Source organism: Sminthopsis crassicaudata, chromosome 2, assembly GCF_048593235.1.
Source record: "Sminthopsis crassicaudata isolate SCR6 chromosome 2, ASM4859323v1, whole genome shotgun sequence".
NCBI lineage: Eukaryota > Metazoa > Chordata > Mammalia > Dasyuromorphia > Dasyuridae > Sminthopsis > Sminthopsis crassicaudata.
Genome location: NC_133618.1, coordinates 163,298,510 through 163,326,316, shown reverse-complemented (window position 1 = coordinate 163,326,316; position 27,807 = coordinate 163,298,510). Strand labels below are relative to the sequence as shown.

At 32.8% G+C, this 27,807-nt stretch overlaps 1 protein-coding gene across 3 annotated transcripts in view; it reads right to left on the bottom strand.

Annotated features, from left to right (window-relative positions):
• Positions 1–652: 652 nt before the first annotated feature.
• Positions 653–27,807, bottom strand: part of KIF16B (kinesin family member 16B) — a 341,720-nt gene continuing 314,565 nt past the window's right edge. For all 3 annotated transcript variants that reach the window (XM_074287823.1, XM_074287826.1, XM_074287824.1), the window contains one exon: positions 653–1,012. In XM_074287823.1, the coding sequence (XP_074143924.1) occupies positions 854–1,012 (159 nt within the window). In that variant the 3' untranslated portion in view covers positions 653–853. The remainder of the gene's footprint in view (positions 1,013–27,807) is intronic.

Here is a 27,807-nt window from a genome sequence, read left to right as displayed (position 1 = left end):
AGTATCAATTAGTAAAACATTGTAAATTCTAATATTTCAACTGAAGCACTTAGAATGTAACATAAACATGAACAACATATCTTTTAAAAATATATGACTTTGCTATGCAATTGTGTTTTCCTTTACTGAGAAAGTGGATAGTGCATGAAAGATACATTCTAAGAAATTAGAAAACAGACGTTTTGACTTAACAAGGTCAAATGAATATAATATCTGCATGTGTTTCATATATGTCCATATCAAGTTATGTGGCTTACATTACATCCAAATAGTCAAACTTGGAAGACTTGAGACATGATTTGCTTTAAAATTTTCTTGCTGAATGTGAAATTCTTTGTAAACATTAACTTTGGGGTATTATACAAAAGCAGTCAGTCCAAGAGGAAAACAAACAACAGTAAAATCAAGTAATTGAAAATGTTTTTCTTGGGAAGAAATGCTAATATGATCTAAAAGAAGGGGATATAATAGCTTAGTAAAAAAAAGAAAATCAGATATTACCCAGGTTCTCTAAAATAGCAAGCTAGATTTGGAGAACAAAAGCCAAAATGCAGCAATTTTGCCAAATGGAAATGAATTGTCTGAGCAATAGGAAGGAGCTGTATTCACCAGGGCTTGAACAGTAACTGCACCTTGCCATGGAAACCACAGGTAGAAACAAATGGTACAACATTCTATTCCCAAACACAGGCACTAAGAAAAACTTTAAAAGGTAAAGGAAAGAATTGTTGCATATTTGTTTTCTGCTGTGAAGAGTTAGTCTGAGACCTTTGTATGAGAGTTTTCTTTGTATTTCAGGAGGCATCTTGCTAAAGGAAGGCACTGCGTTTGCTGCTGGGCTCAGTCTCGGGCTCTAGCCAGTTCCATGGCTGCTGTAGTCAAACACGCCTTTTTTAAAGAATGGGGAGAACTCACAGATGGTATGCTTAGACAGAGTCAGGCCCACTTTGTCGAGGTGTAATGGGGAGGTTGCAGATTGAAGCATCACGTTGAAAAAGTTCCTGAGATATTGCTGTGAAGGAAAGACATTTTGAAACATGTTGAGGAAGTATAAATCCATTGATTGGGTTATAGTGAAAATAAGTTGGGGGGGGAAGACTTTGAAAGAGCAGTTTCTACAAATGCTATAGAAAGCCATCATCATTAAATACAGTATAACCAATGTGACATCTCCAAGAGAAGAGAGATTTAAAATACTTCTGCTATGACTACTCAAGATGTAGAAGGAAGAACATAAGACTTGTTTGGAGGGAGAGGAATTGGGTTAGACCTGGAAAGATTAGTTATCACTGGTGTGACCAGAGAGAAATCACTTACTTTGCTTTCTCTGATCTTTAAGTCTGTAAAATGGGAGCTTAAACTAGCTGAATGTATAAATAAATACTGATGGAAAATGCAGCTACTTTTTTTTTTTTTCTGTCATGTACCAGGTAACAAAATATGAAGTTATTGCTAGTATATTTCCATGGATTTTTGTACTTTCCTGTTGTTTTTAATAAGAAGTGACTGGAAAAAATACAGAATTTTCATTAGAGGAACCAATTCCAGACAAATTTCTTCTAATTATTACTGGGTAACTTTAGACAAGTCACTTATATATCTCTGGGCCTTAGTTTTCTTATAAGAATTATTCCAGATAATCTCTAAGGATCTTGCCATATCTTACTATATGACCCAATGGGGTATTAAATCAGCTGGGTACTGATCCAAATTTGGGTACCAATCACCTGTTTGACCTCTGATGTCACTTCTCTTTAGGTCAAATTGTTTGTAAAGTCAATGTTTTAGATTTGGCTATGTTTAAACAGTGTTCCAACTTTTAACATGCTATGAATCAATTGCTGCACATTTATTTAAGCAGCACATTTTGGAGTAGCTTTGTGGAAGATGGTTGGAGTGAAAAGAGACTCAAAGCTGGGACCAAACAGGAGGACGCTGTCATGGTCCAGGCCACAGAGTCAGCAAGCGAGCCCAGGAACATCTACGTGCCCCAGGCGGCAGAATGCCGGACGCCTCTGTCTTAGTGCAAATCTGGCCTCAGACACTTACTGGGTGACCCTGGTAACTCCCTTAACTTTGCCTCAGTTTCCCATCTGTAAAATAAGCTGAAAAAGGAAATGAGAAACTGCTTCCCGTGTTTCTGCCAAGAACACCCCAAATGGGGTCATGAAGAGTCAGACAAGTGAAAAACACTCCATGCAAACAAGCCCAGGGAGGTGGGCAGACATGAGTGGCCAGGGCATACAGAAGAATGAGGTCTCTGCCCTCCTGGAGATTTCAGTCTGATTAAAGGAGACAAGCTTAGGAAAGTGGTGCTCAGAGTGTGGGGTGCTGGTATGGGAGCCACAGTACTGAGTGTGCCACAATAGGGAGGTCAGTAACAGTGACAATGCTGATTCCTTTAAAATTCCCAGACAAGAAGAATGGTGGGTGTGAGGGAGTCAAAGGCAGGTCAGAAGATGGCTTGAGCATGGTACCGGGCCAGCTAGATGCCGTGGGACCTTACTCCCCATGACACATTGGCCCCTGGCTAATGATGATGGGAGCACTTAATGTCTAGATAGAGCTTTAAGGTTTGCAAAGCAGTTTACAAATACTATGTCAGTTTTTCCTCTTATAACAACCCTGGGAACTAGGTGCTATTATTATCTCTATTTGACAGAGGAGGAAACTGGGTAGACAGCCACAATGTCTAAAGACAAATCTGAACTTGGGTTTTCTTGAAGGCATGTCCCAAACTCCACCCATCGCTCCATCTAGGAGCTCCCATGACTGCAAGTCTGGTGGGAGGGGAGACAGTGTATGGAGGTAGAAACAATGGAATCCTTGTGAGGTGACACTGAGGAGTCTCAGAATCACCTGAGTGACGGGAGGATCATGATATCCTTTGATGGAATTAGGGAAATTCAGCTTTGGACAGGAATAGCATCCCAGACCTACAATATGATACTAAAGCACTCAAAAGTTATTGAGGAAATATAAACATGAAACCGATCTAGTATAAACTTAGTATCTAGAATACTGGTGGGAGAAAAAACACTCCACTGTAATTTTTCCTTTATATTGGCTATTCAGTGGAAACAAGGACTTAAAGAAAAATAATTACAATCCATCTGCTACTGGTTAGCACCTTTATAACACTAAATGATCAGTGCCTGCTTGGGAACACAAGTAAACCACAGGAACGAAATACTGATGACAAGATATCCAATATCATAAAGCTAATATTTACAAATCATTTTACAAGTTATATAATTAGCAACAGAAAGACATCCAGACTAACCAAAATTACCACTATAAACCTTGTTTGTTTGTTTCAAATACTGCTTAGGCTTTAATAACCTAAACATCTGGAACACTGCCTAACATGATGTGGATAACACCAGATGTTAATGCTCTCCAAAGCAGGGGGAAAAAAAAAAAAAAAGGTAGATGTGCAAGCTCAGGACAGCTTCTATGTCAGGTCAGGATTTTCTATAATAATACGGGGAGTGGATTAAAGGAATTTTCTCCCATATTTTCTGAGTTTCAGTAAGCTTTATTCACAGCACAAAAACATCTGTCCAGCATAAGTGGAGTTCCAAGCACTAATTCTCTTTTTCTGAAAGAAGTCAGGGTAGAAAAGTAGAGAAACAATTCCGAACTTAGTGTCAAAAGACCTGGGTCCTGGAACTTTTCCTTTTCCTTTTCCTTCCATTGCTGCACTTTCATAAATATGCAAGCTTCTGTTTGATTTGTGAATTCTTTGCACATGCATAGGGTTCCACTGTTCGTTTCTCTTGCAATAAACCCAGTCTTTCATGGATATTTCGTGAAATTGTGATTTCCTGTAAATACTGCCTATTTTGTTGTGAGGCTCAAATGAAACAGTACTTTGGAAGTCATAAAGTACTATATAAACTCAAGTTATTAATATTAAAGATAGACAGAAATGCATCTTACCATCTTTCTATCTAACTCATTCACATGCATCTAATCCCACTAAACATACATATTGTAAGCACAATTACAAGAGCAGATACTGAGCCACAGTGCCCAACAGCTTGACCAAAAATTCTCTAAGTCTCCCACAGGTTGTATTAATTTGCAGAATATTTTTTTAATCACAAATAGGCCTTCTAGACGAATTCCTACAGATTAGAAGGTAATTTAAAGTTGGAAACAGATGTTGTGTCAATATTTGTCATAATTAGTTTGCAAAGTAGGATCTCTTAACAGGAAGGACACAATAAAGCCTAAAGGATAAAAAGGAAAGATTATGGGAAGATCAAAATGAAGCTCATCTGGCCAACTATTGAGGTACCTTCCTGGTCATAAGAGTAGCAGAATCAGATTATGTACATACTAAAAGAGTACAGCAAAATATCCCTATGTACGATCATGAAAATCCACTGTACCCAAATCTGATTAGATCAAGCCAATAAATTAAAGGATGATTATTCATTTATGAAATAATTTTTCTACTTAATGGATAGCTGAAGTACAGTAGAAATATAACTTAACAGTCTAGAAAAAGCACTAGCTCTGGAGTGAGATTACCTGGATTGAATCCTACCTTAGTGTGATGCTGGGCAAGTTATTAACCTGCTCTGGGTCTCCATTTCCTTATTCGTAAAATGACAAGGTTGAACAACATAACCTGTAAAATCTCTTGCTAGTTTTGAATCTATGGTTCCATGAATATATTACAGACATTCAATAAGTACATTTATTGCATAAAGTATGAGGCATATGCTACATTATTAGACTGAGCATGAATACTTCATTTTTTTAAAAGAGGAAAATGTGTATTTTAAAAAATAAATGTTACTGGCATGTTTTCTTTCTAATCCACCTATATTGATCAGAGGACCTGGAATATGATATTCCAGAAGGCCAAGGAGCTTGGATTACTGCAAAGAATCAATTATCCAAAAAAAAAAAAATTAGGCATTATCTTTCAGGGAAAAAGATGGACATTCAATTCAAGCCAGTAAAGTTGATAATTTGAAGATGATGGAATCTTGTAACACTTATAACTCTACTCATCTCTTGTACATGGAACCTGCTTTGCCTGTACATAAATTGGCTCTAATGGAATGTTCTTTTTAGCCTGAACTTATTCAATCCAGTTTGACTCTCCATAAATATTTGCAAAGTAAGCACAATGTCTTATCAAGTGTGAGATCAAGTGTGGTAGTAATTGTACATAAAAAAGTAAATATTTCCTGTCCTTAGTAAGCTTACTTTTTACTAGGGGAAAGGGGGCAATGACCACTATCTCCTCTTCTCCACAGCTAGAGCCTGAAATTGTCTGAAACACTTATTTTGGAAGCTTGTTTATGATTTTATTAATTTACGATGACACACATTTCTCCCTCTGTATGTCTTTGTTGAGGCCCATTCCTAGAATGGCTTCTTTTAACTTCCTTCTTTCTCTTAGAATCACTGGCTTTCTTGGAGAGACTATTCAGATGCCACCCCCTCCCAGATGGGATTTCTTCTATATTTCCATTTCCCCAGTTATTGTCATTCTTATGCCATTACAAAGAAATTACTTTGTAGTAACTTACCTGTGTAACATATAATAATTTTCCCCTGCCTCCTGCCTTATAGAGTCATATATCACATTTCTGTCTTGGTACCCTTGGCACCTAGCATGATAACTTTCTCAGAGCACGGGGCTCGATAATTGTTAATTGAAAGAGTAAACCATTGCCAAGTGATTTAACCTCTATGATCCTCTGTTTCCTCTTCCGTAAAATGGGTACCTGCAATATCTATGTCCCAGGATGATTGTGAGGGTCACCTGAGATGATTTATATGAAATGCTTTGCAAACTTTAGAGGCACATGTAGATCAATTAGTATCACTGGGATTTAGCAAAATGCTTTGTTCTCTACACAAAGAAAATAATGCAAGGCAAAATTGGCTTCATTCAACTCTCAAACTTTAAAGTTTAATAAGTGATAGCTAGCACTGCCCTTTGGTGCTATCTGTTCTTTCCACAACTTTTAAATTGGGTCAACCTTGAAGGAAGTTCCATATGTAATCCTTGTTTGCTTAAAGAACCCAAATTTAACTTGAATTTCAGTCAGTCAATATGGAAACTATTCAGAAAGCTTTGAAGGACTCCAGACTTCCTGGCCATTGACAAGGCTATACCATTTCCCATCTATTTTAATTAGATGAATGGTAGTATTGCAGCCATTTCATGTTATTTAAAAATTACTATTTTAACAGGGTTCACACCTGTAATTGTGGCCATTCTGCTCATTTCCTGTGCCAAACAAACTCAGTAATGCCATTCTAATTTCTTGCTCTCTCATATTTGTGGGAAGCACTCCATTTTTACAAAATTTAACATAAATCCAAAATTTAACTTAAATTTATTGAAATTATTAAAACGGAAATGCTCTCATCCTAGTTCCAGTGATGATATTTTCCTATAGAACCTAGATTGTGTAGTATTCATTGTTCTTGAAAGCATGGAAAATGCTTAAAGACAAATGAAAATTAGGTGCTTCATTTGCAAGACTGTAGAGAATTCACCATTGACGGACTGACTTGGAGACAAGGTTTTGAGAATCACTATGGAAGTACATTGTGGAATATGGACTATGATTGTTTAATCCTGCCAACAATTTATAACAAAGTAATAATCCAAGGAGAGTGGTTCTTTCCAGGCAACATATCATGACAGGAATTACAAAAATGATATTTAATCAATAAGCATGTATTAAGAATCCTCCTATGTGCCAGACACTGTTAATAACTACTACATCTCATTTATTCATCTAACATATGAACATATATGAATTTATATTACATATAACTTCATTCTATTATTTCTAGTGATATTTCCCTTCCATATACTTTGTTTTCTAATCAAATCAATTCAATTATATTCAGTAGTTTTCAAAAATATTTTTATTTATGAACTTAAACACAAACATGATTATTTAAATATATAAAGACAAAAGGGGAACTGCATAGTCAACTTCTGTTAAATATAGTTTTTTTTAATTTTCCCCCTACTTTATATAGTTGAACTTAAAAATTTTTCAAATTTAACATGTTACTTCTAATACTTCTGTTCTTTCTTGGTTCTCATTTTGAATTACCTTCTGCTGTTATTTCTTTTATCCAATAGAGATTTGAGCACGCTTTTTTTCCTTTCCATTTAAATCATTATCACTCCAACTTTAGCATCTCTCCAAAATAAAAATTCCCTCTTTATAAAAAATTAGTCATAAAAATAAATTCCTACATTGGCTGGGCCTAAACAATTGTCTCATTCTTTCCTTCAATTCTTTGCTAAGAGGTGAGAAGCACAGCTTATCATCAAGTTTCTGCAATGGTAGTTGGTCTAGAATCATGATTACTCAATTTGTTTTCATTTATGATGTAGCTATTGTATAAACATTTCTCCTAGCTCTGCTTATTTCAATCTTAATCAACTCAAACAAATCTTACTAGGTTTCTTTGAATCTACTGCTTTCATAATGACTGAGATAACAGTCACTATGTTCAATAATAAACAAATTAATTACCTATTATGTACTAAGCACTGTATTAAGTTAATATCATTTATTCAAACATTCTAGTTCTGTCATAACAAAAAGTGATTTTATAAATAAATTTGTATATATGGCTTCATTGTTATTTTAAAGTAATTTTTGGGGTATCAAAGTAATGGATCAAAAGATATACAAAATTTAGGACTTTTTGTGTAAATTTAAAACTGCTTTCCAGAATGATTAAGCCACTTCACAGCTCTACCAATGTTATAATAGCATGCCCTTCTTTCCACAGTCAATTTGATGGGTGTAAGTTAGAACTTCAGAATTGTTATAATTTTCTATTTCTTCTATTAGTGATAAGGAACACTTTTTCATATTGTTTATTTCTTGCCATCCTAAGAAATGTCAATTCATATCCTTTGAACATTAATTTTACTAGGAATAGATCTTGTTATAGATTTGTATGAATCCCTAAATTTTTCAAACAACTGATTTCTGGATATTGAAAGGTATACTAAGTGGGATAGTTGATAAAGTTGGCCTTGAAAAAAAAATATGGGTTTAAGTATGAATTCTGACACATGCGGGGCAAGTACCTTAACCTCTCTATACACTAGACAATTTTCTAAGACTATAAATTAAATTTTATCTCCTGTGGTTCCTTCTCTCATCCCTTCTCCCTATTTGATTAAGAATTCTTCTCTTAACACTAATGCATTATTGGTGGAATTGTGAAATGATCCAACCATTCCGGAGAGCAATTTGGAACTATGCCCAAATTGCTATCAAATTGTGCATACCCTTTGATCCAGAAGTGTCTCTACTAGGTCTGTGCCCCAAAGAAATCATAAAAGAGGGGAAAGAACTCACATGTGTAATAATGTTTGTAGCAGCCCTTTATATAGTATAAGGAACTGCAAACTGAGTAGATGCCTATTAGTAGGGGATTGGATGAATAAGTTACAATATATTAATGTAATGGAATATTATTGTTCTATAAGAACTTATAAGCAGGATGATGTCAGAAAGGCCTGGAGAGACTTACATGAACTGATACTAAATAAAGAAAAATGGTCAGAACTAAGAGAATATTGTGTACAGCAACAAGATTATGCTCAACTGTGATGAACTTGGCTCTTTTCAGCAATGAAAATTCAAGAATTCCAATAGACTTGTGATGGAAGGAGCCTGATGCATCTAGAGAGAAGTCTATGAAGAATGAATATAGATCAAAACATAGTATTTTCTCCTTTTTTTGTTTGCTTTTTTTTCCTTCTCTTTTTTCCCCTTTTGATTTGATTTTTCTTGAGCAACATGACAAATGTTTAAATATGTTTAGAAGAATTACACATATTTAAATTATGTTGGATTGAATACTGTCTCAGGGAGGGGTGAGGAAGGGAGAGGGACAAAAAATTGTAACAAAGTTTTGCAAAAATAAACGTTGAAAACCAAAAACAAATAAAAAAAAAGGTAAATTAAAAACTCTTTGCATATATTTAGAAAAATAAAATATTATTAAAATTCTTCAATGAAAGCTTATTTTCTTCTCTGTTCCTCTTATTTGTTTACAATGTGATTTTTTTAAATATCTAGGTCTAGTAGTTACTTGGATTTTATTTGGATATATGATAGGAGATGTTGGTCTACATTAGGTGTACTTAATTGTAACATGGAAATCCTTTGGCAGTCTGGTGAAACATATGAATTCTTCCTTTCTCCTCCAGAGCCATCTGGGTCCAGTGGCAAGATAATAGATCAGAATGAGTGAAAATGGCTATGGATGAAGTGGGAGACCTTGACCTTTTTAAACTATGATGGTCTTTAACAGGTCTCAGCCTGACTGAAGCAAGGCCCTTTTAATGATTAAGTCTAGGTAAGAATTGAGGCAAGGAATAGCTTCTTTTACTTAAGTCAAAAAAAAAAAAATCAGATCTGGGAGGGGAAAACCATCAGTTTCTGGTTAAAATAGAAAAAAACTGCTATTTATATCATTCTGAGCCAGTCAAAGAAAAAGTGAGGCAGGTGACTCACTTAAATCCAACTCACTTGCATGTTACAGCATCACCTCCCTAACTTCATGGCTCTGTTTAAGTATGAAGGCCAAAACAACAGGGAATCCTTCCTCAGAATAATGTTTGTTTATTTAATTGAAGGATCTAAATCTAAATTAAAATTAGTAAAAATTTAAAAAAAGTTACAGGCCCACTGAAATTTTTCTATAGAAGCTTGGAGTCTTATGTAGGTTATGTTAAGATTTAGACATGTCATTGTCTAAATAAAATGTATTCCAGGATGCTTCCCAGCTTTCCATTTGCTATTTGCCAAATAGTGAATTCTTATATAAGTAGCTGACATTCTTGGGTTTATCAAATTCTATGCTATTATTTTCCATTTCTTCTGGGTCTGGTGTACCTAATATGGTAAACTTGTTTATTTTTAAATCAGTAGTAAAGAATTTTGGTAATTATTATTTTGTAATCCAGTTTGTGATCTGATACTATTATAAGCCCAATTGCTTTCCATTTTTCCCCCATATTATTTTCCTGTAGATTCTTGATTTTTTTTTCTTCAATATGAATTTTGTTTCCAGAACTGAAAACTTTTTCTTGTTCTGGAATGTAAGCCACTAGTGGTTTGACAGCCATGACAAGGAATCTCTAAATTAATTTATGTAGTATTCTTTCTATTATACTGGCATGGTAGTTACATAAATAGTTAATCTTTCTCCAATTATTTAGGCTTGTCTTTGTGTAAAAAAAATAAATTCCTATGTGCCTTGGTAATGGGATTCTCAGATATTTATATATTCTATAGTTACTCTGGACAGAATTTGTTTTTCTATTTTTTCTTATTGAACTGTATTGGTTATGTACAGAAAGGCGTGTGGTTTTGTGGCTTTATTTTATATTTTGCTGATTTGTTATTATCTCAATCAAATTTTAGTTGACTCTTTAGGCTACTCCAAATGAACCCTCATGTTGTTAGAAAAAAATGATAATTTCAGAATTATTATCCAGTGCTGACTTCCTCCATTTCTAGTTTTTTGTATTTTTGCCATATCTAGCTTTTGTAAAACAGTATCATATAATAGTGGTGATAAAAGCTATTTTTCTTTTTCCCCAGATTTTATTGGAAAGGTCTCCACAGTTTAATATTAAACATATTAGTTTTTGGTCTTAGATGAAAAATGTTTGCCCTATTGTTTCAGGGTGTAAGTTGCAAAGAGGCAATGAGTTGGCATAGTGACTAGCATGCTGAAACTGAAGTCAGGAAAATCTATGTTCCAATCTGGCCTCAGTGAGTAGTTGCTTGACCCTGAGCCATTTACTTAATTGTGTCTACTTTCCAGTTTGTTGTAAGTATAAAATAAAGTATGTGTAAACAGCTTTGCAAATCTTAAAGTACTATATCAATTCTAGATATTATTATTGTTAATATTTTATATTTGTGAAGAATTTTGCATATCTTAGTGTTGTTATTATTATGAAATGCTACTTTTTTGCTTCCTGGTCTTTTTAATATTCATAACATAAAGGGATATTTTGCATGCATTTATTTAATGACTGTTTTTTGTTATTAACATAGTTGGTAACATTGATAGTGTTTCCAATATTGAACCAATCAAGTAGTTATGGAATAAATCCAGTCTGATTATAATGTAAACTTTAAAAAATATATGCTGAAATAACCGTTTGGACATGTATACATATATTGTATTTAACTTATACTTTAACATATTTAACATGTATTGGTCAACCTGCCATCTAGGGGAAGGGGTGGAGAGGAAGGGAAAAATTGGAACGAAAGGTTTTGCAATTCTCAATGCTGAAAAATTACCCATACATATATCTTGTAAATAAAAAGCTATTAAAAAAGGCAAAGAAAAAAATATATGCTGGTGGCTTTACTGGGTCTGTATCTCAAAGAGATTACAAAAAAAGCATATACAAATGTTTGTAGCAGCATTTTTGTAGTGGCAAGGAACTACAAAATGAGTAGATGCCCAACAAGTGGAGAATGGCTGAATAAGTTATGGTGTATGAATGTAATGGAATATTATTGTTCTCTAAGAAATGATCAGCAGGATGAATTTAGAAAGGCCTGGAGAGACTTCACTGCTAAGTGAAGTGAGGAGAACCAGGAGATCATTGTTCACAGTAACAACATTATATGATGATCAATTCTGAAGAACATCGCTCTTTTCAACAATGAGATGATTCAGGATAATTTGATTAGACTTGTGATGGAAAGAGTCATGTGTACCCAGAGAGAGGACTATGGAGACTGAATGTGAATCACAATGTAGTATTTTCAACTTTTTTATTGTTGTTTGCTTGCTCTTTTAAATTTTTTCTCCTTTTCGATCTGATTTTTCTTGTGCAGTACGATAAATGTGGAAATATGCATAGAAGAATTGCACATGTATAACAGATTACTTGCTGACTAGGATAAGGGAAAAGTGGGAAGAGAGAGAGAGAAGTTTGGAACATAAGGTTTTGCATCAGTGAAGATTGAAAACTATCTTTGCATGTATTTTGAAAAATAAAGTTATTAGTATTAAAAACGTGTGCAATCTATTTGATAATGTTTTAATCAATATTTTTGTATTGATGTTCTTTGATCATATTCAGTGCATATATACTAAATCTGGATTTAAAAAAATTATTATCTATGATGTTTTTTAAGCACAATGTAGGTCCTCAAATTCATTAGAAATACTGGACTAGTTTTTGTTTTTGTTTTTTGTCCTAAAATTTGGGCATTGGCATCATATATTAATAAGTTTGGTGAAAGTCCTGCCCTCTACTTTTTGCAGACAATTTATAAAATATTGGAACTAATTGTTTTTAAATAATGAGTTGGATTCACCTTGAAATCTATTTGTTCTTGGTATTTATTTATGACTTATTGAATTTATTTTTCTTAGATTGGGTTAATCAACTTCTATTTCTTTTAATCTGATTATAATTTTTATAAATATTCATCCATTTTATTTAACAGAACAGTTTTATGGGTATATTGTTTGGTTAAGTAGTTTATAATGATTTACACTAACTAGTTTTTAATTTGTTAATTTTTCATTCTGATGTTGGAAATTTGGTTTTACCAACTTTTAAAATTACAATAGCTAACAGTTAATGTGTGCTAATTAGTGTAATTAAAATAATTCAGCTCCTACTTTAAAAAAAAATCCTTTTTTTGTCTTCAATTTCTTATTTTGAAAATTTTCTGTTCTTGCATTTATTTGAATGTTTGCCAATATATTTAGTTGAGTTATTTTCTTTTTTCTATTATGTCTATGATTTATTTTTTGTCACCAACTAATTTAATCCCCATTTAAATTCAATTCCTTTCTTCAAAGGCCCTTTATTGATTATAAGTTTTGTTACCTTGCTTGTTAGTAAAGGATATGTTTAATATGCAATATTCTTTTTGAAAGTTTATGAGGGTTATATGCTTAAAGACTTGCTTAATTTTTGTAAAGGTGCCATGCACTGTGGAGATATATATTATTTTCTATTCCTATTCAGTAAGTGCCAGAGATTTAACATATGTTACTTAAAAAAAAAAAAAAAACACATTTATTCATTCCCTTGGATTTTTTTCCATAGTAATTTTTTGTTGAATATGTCTAGGTCTAAAAGGTGGTATATTGAGGGCTTCCAAGTATAATAGTTTTATAGAAACTGACTTTTCAATGAAAGCTATTGTTGGCTGTAAGCCTTTATGTTTTATTTCTTGGAATATTGCATTATAAGATTTTCTTTTTTTTTTTAAATAATAGTTAATATGTGATTGTCTTCTTTGATTCTGACTATGCTTCCTTCATAATTCTCTTTCTGATTGTTTATTTTATTTTTTCTTCAACCTAGATGTTCTAGATTTTGGCTATAATGTTATTGGAAGGTTTCGGTTTGTAGTTTCTTTAAGGACACAACATTTAGAATTGCCCCATTTTTCTTTGTCCTTTAACTTTAACAGTTTTTATTTAATTTATTAAATAATTTTATTTTAATCCTTTTCTGATTCCTTAAAATAAGGTATTTAGTGATGAAATATTGAGTAGCTAGATCTTCATTTAGGTTTTTCTGTTTTTGTTTCCATTTTCAGAGAGTACAATGACTTAAATGATCTCAACCTGTATTTAGTTGCTTTTGATTCCAGATTTCTTAATTTTCTTCTACTTTTTCAATCTTGTGACTTTGTTCTAATTTTTTTTTAATCTGATAGTAACTGAGTCTGCTTTTTCCTTTTCTATATTTTAGGGAATATACTGAGAAGGCAAAATTTTTCACTTCATTTTCTATGCCATTTAGTCTCCTCTCAATTTTTTTATGAACTTATTTCACTTCTAATTTCTTATTTTTCTCTTATTTCCTTCCTTGACTGCAAATTTTTTTCCCCTTTCTCCTCTGAAGCTCTGTTTTTTTATTATTCTGAAGGTATTTTCTTCTGTACTTAACTCGTGCCTCTTAAACCATAGTATTGCTTCACTATTATTTTTTTCTTTCCTATTTACTGATGTTTTCAGTTTTGGTTCTTGGTTTGTTAATATGGTCTTATCTCTTTTGAGGTGTGTTTTTCTGTCTCTTTCTCTCACTGTAATGCTCTCAGAAGAAAGCATATGTTTCTCTGGAGTGTTTTTTCTCTCTGGTTGTACAGTTTTCCACATTTGTTTGTGATACTAGCTGACATGGCAAAAGCCCCTCGTCCACCTCCACTAGCTTCTTGCTATCTTTTCCCTTCAATGCTGGATTGGATAAGGGAGCTCACTGAAAGATTCTTTTCATTTTTCTTTAGCACTGGTTTTTCTAGGATGTATTCAGAAATTTGTCACAGTTTATATGGGATCTCTGGACTTCTCTGTGATCCTTCACACTACTATCTTAACTGGAAATCTCCTAAAGTACTAATATTGTAATATGTCAGGCTCTCTTAAAGGCATTGGGTCTTCAAATACAAAAAAAAAAAAAAGGCAAAAATAGTCCCTTGCCTATGGGAAAACAATATGTAGCTCTGTATCTGGATTAAGCAGACATAAAATATATACAGGGTAAATATCTCCAACAACGCAAAGGTTTGTGAAAGGACTCATATAGTAAAAAAGTAGGACAAGGATTTGAATGAAAGGATAAGAGGCAGAAGTTAAGTGAAAGAGCACTTATAAAAGCTTGGGCAAAGACAAGGGAGGGAAAAGGGACTTTATTATAATAGAAAACAAATGCATGTATGGATAGAGGTTGTCCATAATTTTCACTTTTATCAGTGGTCTAAGTTCAATGCTTATTGATTTCAGTATAATCAATCATAACAGAATGCTAATATAAGACTTCCAAGTTTTTATCTGGTTAAACAAAAAAACTAATGAACACCTGGGAGGGGAAAAGAACCTGACCCATAATCAATCAATAAATAGTATTTTCACTGATAGCTTGGGCCCTGTGGGCTTCTTTTTCCTGAAACATTATGGGACTACAGCAAACTTCCTATCAGTCAACTAAATGACACAATGCTGAAGCCATCACAAATGACAGGTGTGTGCTGGGGGAACCTGGGGAAAGAGGGTATCTGAGGAGGAGCCACATTCTGGAATGGGAACCTCAGCATTGAGAACTCTGTATTTTCCAACTAAGCATAAGTATAAAACATACACATAAAGTATAAAAGCATACTCATATAAATATAAAAGATGTAAGATGAAAAACATCATTTTCCATTGATAACAGGACATTCTAAATTTGAAGTACTACTATGTATAATGAACTTAATTTTAAGTCTTTCAAGGTCTTATTACTTGAGAAGGTACATTAGAAACAAGGTTCTCAGTGTGAATGTAACTCACTTGGGCTTCTATGTCATTCAGATACTAAAATGTTTATCATTAAGGAATGTTATTTAGAAAGGAGGCAAAGGAGTCAAATGGAAAAAGAACTTGCTATATAATTAGAGGACCTAAAATAAAATTCAATATGTGATATTACTACTTGTGTGATGGGTAAATGACTTAACCTCCCTTGACCTCAATTTCTTTATTTGAAAATGAAAGAATTAGGTTAGAGAGTTTTAGAGATCCTTTCCAAATCTATGATCCTAAGATCTATAAAAATATTACATTAAGTTAAGCATGATTTTAAAAGCAATACTTTTAATTTTAATTAGTAATATTAGCAATAATTATAGAAGTTATAGGGATAGATTTTGACTTATTTCATAGTCCTAATGATAGAATTCATTTTGCATGTCACATTTTGATAAGATCAATGCTATAATGATTCAAGGGGAAAATGTAGTGTAGGACAAATTTGTTACTCAAGTGCCTCCTCATTGTGAGATTTTATTTGTCCAAATTTCCAAGTGTAAATACCTAAAAGTTAATGGATCTAATTTAATATAACATAGTATATATTACATATGGAAAGGAAAATAAAACAGTCTGCTAACATATCTATCAAAAGTGATATTGTAATATTCTGTAATATATATATAAGCATAGAGAATTTTGGTTGTCCACAATGTACTTCAGGCCAATGAATTTGTTTTATTCATTCAATTTTGAGTGATTAATCCTAACATATGAAGCCTATTTGTATGTGTGTGTGTTTGTATATGTGTGTTGTGTCTGTATTTAGGACCACCCTCTTTCCCTTTTCGTTTTAACATACAAATTCTTGAACCAGGAAGAATTTGAAAATTTGGTTTTTTCCCCCCTTTTTCTTAATGGTTTCCCAAGGTAGAAACTTTACCTTCTTCCCAAATTTTTAATCTGGGTGTTTTCCAAGGACTATCCTTGTCCCTCTTGTCTTTCTATTCCTTTTAAATGTATATGAATATGCATATAAATGTATATATATATATATATATATATATATATATATATATATATATATATATATATATATATATATATATGTGAACACATTCTATATCTTTCTAATTTTCCTATAGCTCCTTTACATCAATAGGAAAATGATCTATTTGCCACTTATGTAATATCACTAAATATAGGGTATCCCCAAAGTCTTAGTATAGTTTTAACTTATTAAAGTTTTTGGGATAAATTATATTGACAGCATTATACTAGAAGTAAAACAATTACCCAATTCACATTCCAAATGGCAATCTAGGTACCTTTCCTTTCCTATCTATATTACCTCAACAGATGCCTTGCTGGTCTTTTTTACTATAGGTTCTCTTTATTTAATCTATTCTGCTTAATTACTAACATACTAATGTTCCTAAAATGCTTCTTTTAGTAAGTTGTTACCCTGGTCAAAATGATTCAATGCCTCCCTAATTGGACCATAGCTACTTGCATATTTTTCACTTCCTACTTCTCAACATAGAACACTCTCTACTTGAGTGACACAGGCCTCTCTGTCTCACAAACACATTATATTCACTCATCTCTATGCCTTCCCTTTAAGTGATTCAAATTATATTTATGTATCAAGGGACTAAATGATCTCTAAGTCTCAATCAGCTCTAAATCCTATGATCTATGACTAGTTTAGATTACATCTCTGCCAAGGGACCTGAACCAACTTCCTATCAACTCATATATCATACATTATCATGATATCTGACAACATCCTATTGGTTGTTGATTCATTTATACATTTGACAAATACTTATTTATAACTGCCTATGTTAGTTTGACCCCCTCCCAATTATCCAGTACATTTAAGGAGGCATTTCTACTATTAATTCTTTTGTAACAATTCTCAAAAATAGAAAGGAAGTGAAGTGGGAAAACTACATGCTAGTGAGCTACAATTTCTGAACAAATTTCAAGAATGGGTCATTAAAGGGATGCCTAGAGAACGTCAAGTTGAAAGTGGCCGCCAGGAAGAATGATTATGTAGACAAATGGAAATGCAGGAGCAGGCGTGGCCTCATAGGAACAAATCCTACCAGGCTAACAAGAGGCTGGCGTTACTGGAGGTTTCCAAATAAAAGACAGATGATCCCTGGGAAGGAATTCTGGACATGGCATAAGGCCAGTTGGAATCCTCACCTTGGATTCTGACTGGCTGTGTGACCACCATTACCTCTTGAAACACGTTTCCTCTCTTTTAAATGAAGATAATAACATTCACACCACCAACTTCACAAGTTGGTTATGAGAAAATAAAAAGAATTGTTATTATTATTTTAGTGATATAGGAAGGATTCCTATTCAGGATATACTATATTAGATGATCCAGAGTTATAGTTCTTTAATTTAGTTCTCTCTTATTGTAGCTGAAAATCTTGAAGCTCAAAGAGATTAAATAAATCATTTTGCCCCAATTCATATAGAAAATGAGTGGCAAAACTTTTGAACGCAGATTTTCTAACTCTAAATCCAAGATTGGATTTTTTGGGGGAAGTCCATTTTAACTCAGAGATTTTCTGATTCTAGGAATTTATATTTCTCCAGTCCCCATGGTGCCCAGTATAGTGCTACACACATATCAGGGACTCAATAAACTATTCACTGACTTGGTGATTAGAGGATCACATACCTGGGAAGAGATAATGAGACATTATCCCATCTATCCCCCCTGCCTTTCAGCAAAATTATATTTAAATTGGGACCCCAGTTGAGCAGGCAATGACAAGAAAGAAGTTATTTGCATTTCAGATTAAAAAGAATTTTATTTTTAATTAAAAAAACTTTCCAGACACCTCAAAAAAAGTCAAGAAGGTCTGAAAATGGCAGTGATGAAGAAAGTTAATGAAGACAAATAAAAATGAAAAATGACAGGGGAGTAAAGAAATGCAGTCATTCTAATTGAGATGAAAGCCTATTGCTAGTTTATGCACAGACATAAAATGAAAGACCTGTGTCATTTCATATCAATCTTGTCAATCTTATTGGTATTTCTAATGAATAAATCTCTCTAGTTGCCTCTTTAAAACAACAATTACTACTATTTTTGCTATGATAGGTTCTGAAGTAAATACTTGAAATAAATAGTCATAATTTGAAATGTAGTATTTATTTTTGATGTTATAGAGCATTCTGAGAGTTGCTGGTTAAAATTCATCAAGGTAAAAATGTGATTTTGTGATTACTGAATCAGATTTATTCATTATAACTATTCAGAGAATTTTCTTTATGAGTTTAATGATATAAGCATATTGTATTGAATTACTATGTTACTGCAGCAATTGAATTCATAAATTTAATATACATAGCTGATTCACATGTTCTCATAAAAAATTCACCATGCTTTAAAATTTTTATAATTGACACACTGAAAAGCTACTCGATGAGCTATTTTAAAATAATTTTTAAAGGCTAAAGTTTTGGCATGGAGTTTTAATATGGCTTTAATGCTCATCATAGTCCATACTGATAGACTATCTCTAATTTAAAGTTGTGGGAATTTTTGAACTATGCCCTTGCTCTTATAACAAAACAAAAAACTATATTAGAAAGATCAAAACAAACCTAGAAAGTGAAAGAAATAAATATTTTCTTCAGATTGCAAGTAAAAGCAAGTCCTATCAAATTCTTTTTGCAGATAGCAGTATATCTAGGCCAGAAGTGACAGCATTTCTGCCCTTATGGCCTCAGCAAATAGCTACCAGAGAACATCTTCTGGTGAAATCCAAGCTAGAAAGTTGAATGATGAGCTCTCTTGGAAAAAGATGCCCCTTCACATGTGCTACACTCTTTATAAGAACCCTCTGCTTAGTGATCCTTGGGGGCACAAGCTTTAGCACCCTAGTACACACAGCTGCTAAAATTTCTTGAGAAGATGGTGATAGAAAAAAAATCTCCTTGACCCATGTGAAACAAGGTGATGAAGCCCTTTTCTTGTGACAGATTTAGAACTTATATCAATCTGATATTTAATTGAGAGGCAGAAATGGAAGAGTGGATAGAGAGATGGCCTGAGAGTCAGAATGAAATGGAATCAAGTCCCAATTCCAACACATACTGGTAGCTTATGGAATTTTAGGTAAATCTTTTAACCTGATAGGTTTTAATTATAATATAATTATGTCCCCCTCCCAACTCTGACCATGATGCTTGGGCATATATTCATAGGAGGAATATACTAATATGCTAAGCATTTTTCTAATTTTTTAAAGAGCACATATTCTGAAGTACAATATAAATCATTCAGTAAACTTTTTTTAAACACTTAATATGTGCCAAGTACTATTCTAAGTACTGGGGAGATAAAAAGTCTAAAGACAGTTATTTAAACTCTTTAAGGAGTTTAGGGAGAGGAAAACATGCTAATATATATAAAGTCAACAATATAAAGGATAAATTTTAAAAAATAATTATAGGAGGGAAGATTCTAGTCTTTTTCTTTTCTTTTACTCCATTTGGAATTTTCTTTTCTTTTTTCAGTAATAGCCTTTTTATTTTTAAAATGAATGCAAAGACAGTTTTCAACATTCACCTTGCAAAACTTTGTATTCCAAATTTCTCTCCTTTCCGTACTCTACCAGGCAGCAAGCAGTCCCATATATGTTAAACATGTGCAATTCAGAAAGGTACTAGTCATAAGAGGGGTTAGAGAAGGCTCTCTATAGAAGATGAGGTTTAGTTGGTACTTAAAAGAAACCAGGGAGGGCAATGGTCAGAGCAGAGAAGGGAGAATATTCTATGCATGGGGGATGTCCAGAGAGAATGCCAGCAGCCAAGAGATGGAGTGATTTATTCATAGAATAGCCAGGAGGCCGACTGGTCAAAGAGCACATGCCCAAGGATAAAGTATAAGAAGACTAGTAAGTAGGGGAGCATTAGAGTATGAAGACCTTTGACTGTCAAACAGAACATTTCGTATTTTGTCCTGGAGGTAAAAGGAAACCCACTGGAGTTTACTGAGTAGGGGGCTGATGTGATCAGACCTGTGTTTTAGGAAAATCACTTTAATGGCTGAAGGGAGAATGGTCTGGATTAGGGACAGGCCTGAGACAGACCAACCCAGGCTCTCTGGGTCCCTCTATTATAATTTATGTGCCCCTCTACTACAGAGCAGAAAAGGGGAAGTATCTGAGAGATGCTGCAAATGTAGAATCAAAAGGTTTTGGCACAAGATTGGGTTTGGAGGGGCAGGGGAGTGCAGTTTGAGAAACTCTGAGAAATCCAGGATGACCCCTAGTGTGTGAGTCTGAAGGAACTGAGTGAATGAATGGTCTTGCTCTCTTCAGTAACAGGAAACGTGTGTGTCGTGGGAATTGGGGAGGGGTGGCTAAGAAGGAAAGGATGAGGTGATTTTGGGGAAAGATAATAACTTTCATTTTGGACAAAATGAATTTAAGATGTCTAGTATACATTGTGTCTGAGATATCTGAAAGGCAGCTGAAGATATGCAATTACAGTCATTTCTGTTGCCTATTGTGCAGCAGCATTATTTGATATTGGGTATTAAAAGATCTATAGTTAAATAATAATAACCTATGTCATGGAATGGTGAGAATAAAATAACATTTGTAAAGTCCTTTGCAAACCTTAAAGTGTGATATAAATGATTGCTATTATTATTGTTGCTATTTTTTTTTTTCAAAAATGGCTGAGCAGGGAGATTTTCAACAAAGGGAATCAAAATCTAAAAACATCAATATAAAATCCATGTAAGATAAATAATGTCTTTGAGGATATTCTTTAAGTACATTCTGAAAGTCTTTTTTCTGTTTTTTTTTTTTTTTTTTAAAGCAGCCTCTAAAAACTTGTGTTTTTACTCCCTTTCTACACCTTTTTCTAAACTCACAGCTCCTTATTTTTTTTTTTTTAATTATAAATGCTCTGATAAAGTTTCTGACATTTTAAGAACTGATGACTGCCCCAAGTGCCCAATTTGAGTGAAACAGATTGTCAAATGAGATTCTTGCTGTGTGGTACTTCTTGGCTGTCATACACTTAAAGCTCTAATTCAAAGAATCAGGATTTGAAAGAAGTCAATATAATGTGCTTTATAAACTTCCAAGTCAGAAAATGGCTGCACTGGAACCCCAAAGCTTCTATTTTGATAAAAACTGAATACTGGTTAAAGTAATAACTAAGCAGAACTGCTGGATAGCTTTAAAAATTAAAATTGAACATGTAATAGACATTTCTGAAGCATACATTATATATAATGTATTGTGCTGGCATAAGGAATACAAATATGAAAAAATACCATAATCTTTGCCTGTAATACCTTAACAACCAAGTAGATAAAACACACACACACACACACACACACACACACACACACACACACACACACACACACACACACAAAACTGAGGAGGAAGAAACTTCCTAGTGCAGGGGGATTTTGCAAGGTTGCCCAAACTTAATCTTTTAGAAAGAAAAGAATTTTACCATTCAGAAATGTGGCAGGAGTGTCATAGTATATGCTTTGTATAAATCTATTAAAGTTGATGAAGATAGTATAAGATAGATTGAAAGCTAAGTTCTGTTTGACCAGAGTCTGCTTATAAAATACATACAGGAGGAAAATGTAAAAAAAGATTAGAAAAATAGCTTGGAATAAGATTATGGTGGGCCCTAAAAGTTAAGGTTAAGATATTTTGTCCTAACAAAATCTTTCCTTTTGATATTGGACATAATGTGGCATAAAAACCAAGACTGATAATTTAGTTTCATGTTAACTTAATACCCCCCCCCCCACACAAACCCAAACTCATTATGTATTATATGTACATTGTAATATATGATGATCATATATTTCAGAAGAGTTTAATTAAGTTCCTGTTTATTTGTGTGCAAGTTACCACACTTCAGATCAAAGTCTTTGTGGAGTTTCCCTCCACCTCACAGGCAAATGGTTCCGTGACCATGAGAAGAACTAAACGTATAACTTAACTAAGTAGTGGTGAATCTGACCAGAAACAATGATATTGTTTCTTATGATAAAGATGCTTCTAGTTTATGCAACTGGCTAAAAGATACTGCTCTCTTCCCCAGATTTTCCTCTTGCTGCAAGCTTCTAGAAATTATGGCCCTATCTTGTCTGGAGATTTGAATTATTTATATCAATGCTGACTTTCTCTTGAAAGGACAGAGATGAGACGTGATATGAAGGGGGAAAAAAGCCTGATCAAAATTTTCCCAACATATAATTTATAGCTCTTCAAAGGGAAATAGAAAGACATACTTTGAATTATAGAGGAAAATTTCCTTCCCATATTGACAAAGACAATAAAATAAAGGTATTCTTTCATAATAAAACATATTTAAACCTTTTAATGAAAAACAAAAACAAAAAACTTTAAATGAACTAGAGAAGTCCATGAACTATCTAGATGATAAAGGCTGGGGTGAAAATAGTACCCTTTCCACATGGTTTTAGAAAAGCGAAAAATCAGTAAGATGGATCAAGGAGGGAAAAAAAGATATAGGGAAAAAAAAAAGATCTAAATAGATATAAGTTGTCAAATTACCCTTTATGCTAATCATCTCCAAACCACTCACTCTGATATAAAAGGTTTAGAATTAGCAGGAGCACCTAAAATCCTTTAGATCACACACAAAAAAAATCTACTAACCTAATCTTGATTACCAGGTTTTTTTCTCATTCTAACATCAACTCCTTGATTTTTCTCATAAGTAATATAAAGCGGGTGATCTCAATTAGAGACTAAATTAGGAAAAGTCCTTACTTCTTCCAATTTTTGGTTGTCTAGAATATAAATTATATCCTTATAAATTTAAGTATTTCAGTTAATTTAGTTTCAATTGCTAGAGACAGAAAAAAGTCTACCAAACATGGCTAAAAAACACAGCAAATATGAATTTTAAGAGATTATAGGAAAATTACATTCTAACATTGCTTTTTACAGAAATACTCTCAAAATATAGATAGTGCTAATTCAGTTCAGTATTTCATCTAATTCATTGTACTATAATCATGCCAACAGGGAATTTTGGAAACTTTCAATAGTATTTTATTTTCTCAATAGTGTGAAATTTTTTTTTCTTTCTACCCCTTCTTTACCTATCTCCGTCCCCAAGACAGCAAGTAATCTGATATAGGTTATACTTGTACAATAATTTTAAACATATTTCCATATGATAAAGAATTTGTAGGAAAAATTTTTTGAGAAGCCCCAAACTAAAAAAAATCTTCCTTAGAACAAAAGGTCAAGAATTTCAAGGGAATTAATAAAAAAAAATGCAAAAGAAAGTAACATAGCTGTACCAGACCTAAAATTATATTATAAAGCAGTTGTCATCAAAACCACTTGGTACCGGCTAAGAAACAGAGCAGCTGAACAGAGGACTAGATTAAAATCACAAGACATAACAATCAATGAATATAGTAAATCTAATATTTGATAAACCCAAAGACCCCAACTTCTAGGATAAGAACTACTTGTCACTCTTTCACAAAAATTGCTTGGAAATTGGAAATTAATATGACAGAAACTAGGTATTAATCCACACCTAACATCCTATACAAAGATAAAGTGAAAATGCATTCATGATTTAGACATAAAGCAAATTATAACAAAGGATAATCTCTCTCAGATCTGTGGAAAAGGAAAGAATTTGTGACCAAAGAAGAATTAAGACTACATGATGTGATGTAAAATGGATAATTTTGCTTACATTGTTAGAAAAAAAAAGTTTTTGTACAAACAAAACCAATGCAGACAAGATTAAAAGGGAAGCAGTAAATGGGGAAAAAAAAAAGTTTACTTTCAAGGGTTCTGATAAAGGCCTCATTGCTAAAATGTATAGAGAATTGACTCAAATTTATAAAAAATACAAGCCATTCTCCAAATAATAAATGGTCAAAGGATATGAACATACAATTTTCAGATGAAGAAATTAAAATCATTTTTCGTCTTATGGAAAGTTGCTTTAAATCACTATTGATAAGAAAAATGCAAATTAAGAAAGCTACCACTTTATATCTCTCAGATTGGCTAAGTTGACAGGAAGAGATAATGATAAATGTGGAAGGGGATGGGAAAACTGACACACTAATACATTGTTGGTGGAGTTGTGAACTGATCCAACCATTCTGGAGAACCATATGGAACTATGCCCAAAGAGCTACCAAACTGGGCATATCCTTTGATCCTGTAGGTATTTTTTGGGCTTCTATGCTAAAGAGATCTTAAAGGAGGGAAAGGGACCCACATATGCAAAAATGTTTGTGGAAGTCCTTTTTGCAGTGGCAAGAAATTGAAATCTGAGTGGATGCCCATCAGCTGGAGAATGGCTAAATAAATTATGGTATATGAATGTAATGGAATATTATTGTTCTGTAAGAAACGATCAGCAAGATGATTTCAGCGAGACCTGGAGAGACTTATATGAACTGATGCTAAGGTTTTGCAAGAGTGAATGCTGAAAATTATCTATGCATGCTTTGAAAATAAAAAAGCTTAAAAAATAATTTTCCTTAATGAAAAGAATTGATTTTAGGGAAGAAAGCAAATATGAATAAGTGGAAACTGAGGAAAAACAAAGACTATACTTTAGAGGACTGTATCTTTGAAGTAGATTAAGTCATTGCAAGCTACTAAAAATCAAAGAAAGGATTATTCTCAATTGCTGAGATGATGATTAGGGAATTTAAAAGAGAGGGACACAAATATAAAGAGTAGTTTTAGACTTAGCTGACCACAATTTATATCTGAAGGAACAAATCTGAAGATGTGATCTCTGAACTACTGTGAACATAAATCTCCGAGAAATCATGTAAAATTAAAATATAAAGGTATGAACTAGGAAAATGTCATAATTTTTTTTTAAAGGAAAGAAATTTTCTAGAAAACTTTAGAATAATGATTTTGAGGGCATTTCCAGGAAAATTTTTACAAAGAGTTATTAAAAAGATGGTATCTGAACATTTAGAAAAGAAAATTTTCTGGAGTAGAAGATTGGTCCACGATCAAACAGGGAAACATGAAGAGGGAATTAAAAAAACAAAAGAAAAATATTGTGATCAAGGAGGGGCAAATAAAGTGAAAAAGAAGCACGAATACAAAAATAGATTTGCTATTAAGATATCACAAGAGTTAGAGAAATTCCTCTTTAACTTTTCTGGAAAGAGGAAGAAAGAAGAGAAAAAAGAACAAGAGGACAAGATGAGAGGAAACAGACAATAATCATAACCATGAATATGAATGGAATAAATTCACCTATAAAATGGAAGAAGACAACATATATACATACATACACACATACATACATAATGTGTATATATATATATATATATATATATATATATATATATATATATACAATTGTATATATTCCAATGTATATATATATTCCAATTGTATTCTTTGGAAGTTATTATATATATATATATATATATATATATATATATATATATATATATATATATATATATATATATATATATATAATAACTTCCAAAGAATACAATTGGAAACAAAGATTAATTTAAAATTAATTAAAATTAAAATTTTAAAAATTGATTATGTTTCAGCTGAACTCAAAAAGCAGGTATAATAATCATGATTTCAGATAAGACCACATACAGTAAATGCACAGTAAAAACAAACAAAAAAACCCACAGGAAACTACAATTTCAGTTTTAATATTATGGCAGATCAGAACTCAAATGATCCACCAGCTTGAGCCATCATGCCAGCAGCAAAAACTAGAGATATGTGCCACCACACCTTGCCTTATCAATACCATTACAAAACAATATTTTGCAAAATTAAATTATTAAATGACTATTAATTGTTTATTCCTGGAGCTTGAAAACATAATACCTTATTTGGTGCCATACCAAAGCTATTATTTTAAAGATCTAGAAAAAAATAGCAGTAAAACTCATCTAGAGGAACAAAAAAAACTTAGAACTTAAAGAAAAATAATGAAACAAGTATAAAAGAAAGGAGCTTAGCAATGGTATATTTCAAATTACACTACAAATGATTATATTAAAAATAATTTAGTATTAGTTAAAAAAAATAAAGTTTGCCAGAGGAAATGATTAGGAACAGAACATAGGCAATCAAATAAATCTAATAGCCTAGTGACTAAAAATTCTGACTACTGGGATAAGGACTCATTATTTGAAGAAAATTACAGAGAAATCTGTGAAGAAGTCAAGAAGAAATTAAGTAAAGAACAACATCTTATACAACATATATACCAAGACAAGTTTTCAAATACATAGTTAAAATTAATTAAATAAGATACAAATAACCTCTTAGATATTTGGTTAGGATAAAAATTCATGATGAAACTAGGGATAGAGAGGATCATAAAAGGTAACATTGAAAATTATAATTATATAAAATTAAAAGGGTTTTGCACAAACAAAAAACAATGTAGGCAAAATTCAGAAGGAAATCATAGGGAAAGAATTTTTTTAGTAAAATTCTTTGATAAAACGCTCATATTTATTATACTTAAGAAATATACCCAACTGAGAGAAGTGCAAAAGGAAATACAAAAAGCTAATAAAAAGCAAAGCTGGACAAATGAGAAAGGAGGTAAAAAGCTCACTGAAGAAAATAATTCCTTAAAAATTAGAATTGAGTAAATAGAAGATAATGACTTTATAAGAAATCCAGATATAATAAAGCAAAACCAAAAAAAAAAAAAAAAAAAAAAAGGGAAATATCTCATTGGAAAAAGATCACTGGAAATCATTGGAAAAATAACTGACATGAAAATAGATCCAAGAGAGATAATTTTAAAACTGTTTGGTCTAGTCGTGATCAAAAAAAGAGCCTAGACATCATCTTTCGAGAAATTATCAAGGAAAACTGTCCCCCATTAAATTTATTTTTTTAGGAGTTTTCTTCAATTTCTATGTTTCCTTTTCTAAGCTATAGACTCTTTTACCCAATCTTTCATAATTCTCCTGAATAGTACTCATTTCTTTTTTCCCCATTTTTCTTGTATTTCTCTTTTAAGATCCTTTTCGAACTCTTTCATAAGAGCCTTTTGAGACCAGCTCATCTTCCCCTTTGAGCTTTCACCTGTAGGAATTTTGTTTTTGCTATCCCTCTGGATTTGTGTTCTGATTTTCCCTAGCTCCCCAGAAGTTTTCGGCAATCAGAACTCTTTTTATTGTTTTTGCTTATTTTAAAAAGTTAAGTTCTGTTTCCAGGGCACAGATTTCCCCAAAGTGTTTTCCAGGGTGACAGGGGGCTTTCACTGGCTGCCCTGTGCTGGGGCTGGTGATGCTGCAGGCTTTCCCACTGTGCTGAGTAGACCTGGTGAAGTCCCACATGTTATGCTTTCTGTAGTTATGTTGAAGGTCTCACAGCTAGTCTGCTGATCCACCAGCCATTTGAACCAGGACAAAGTAGCCAATGCTGCTGCATTTTGGTTCAGTACCTACTG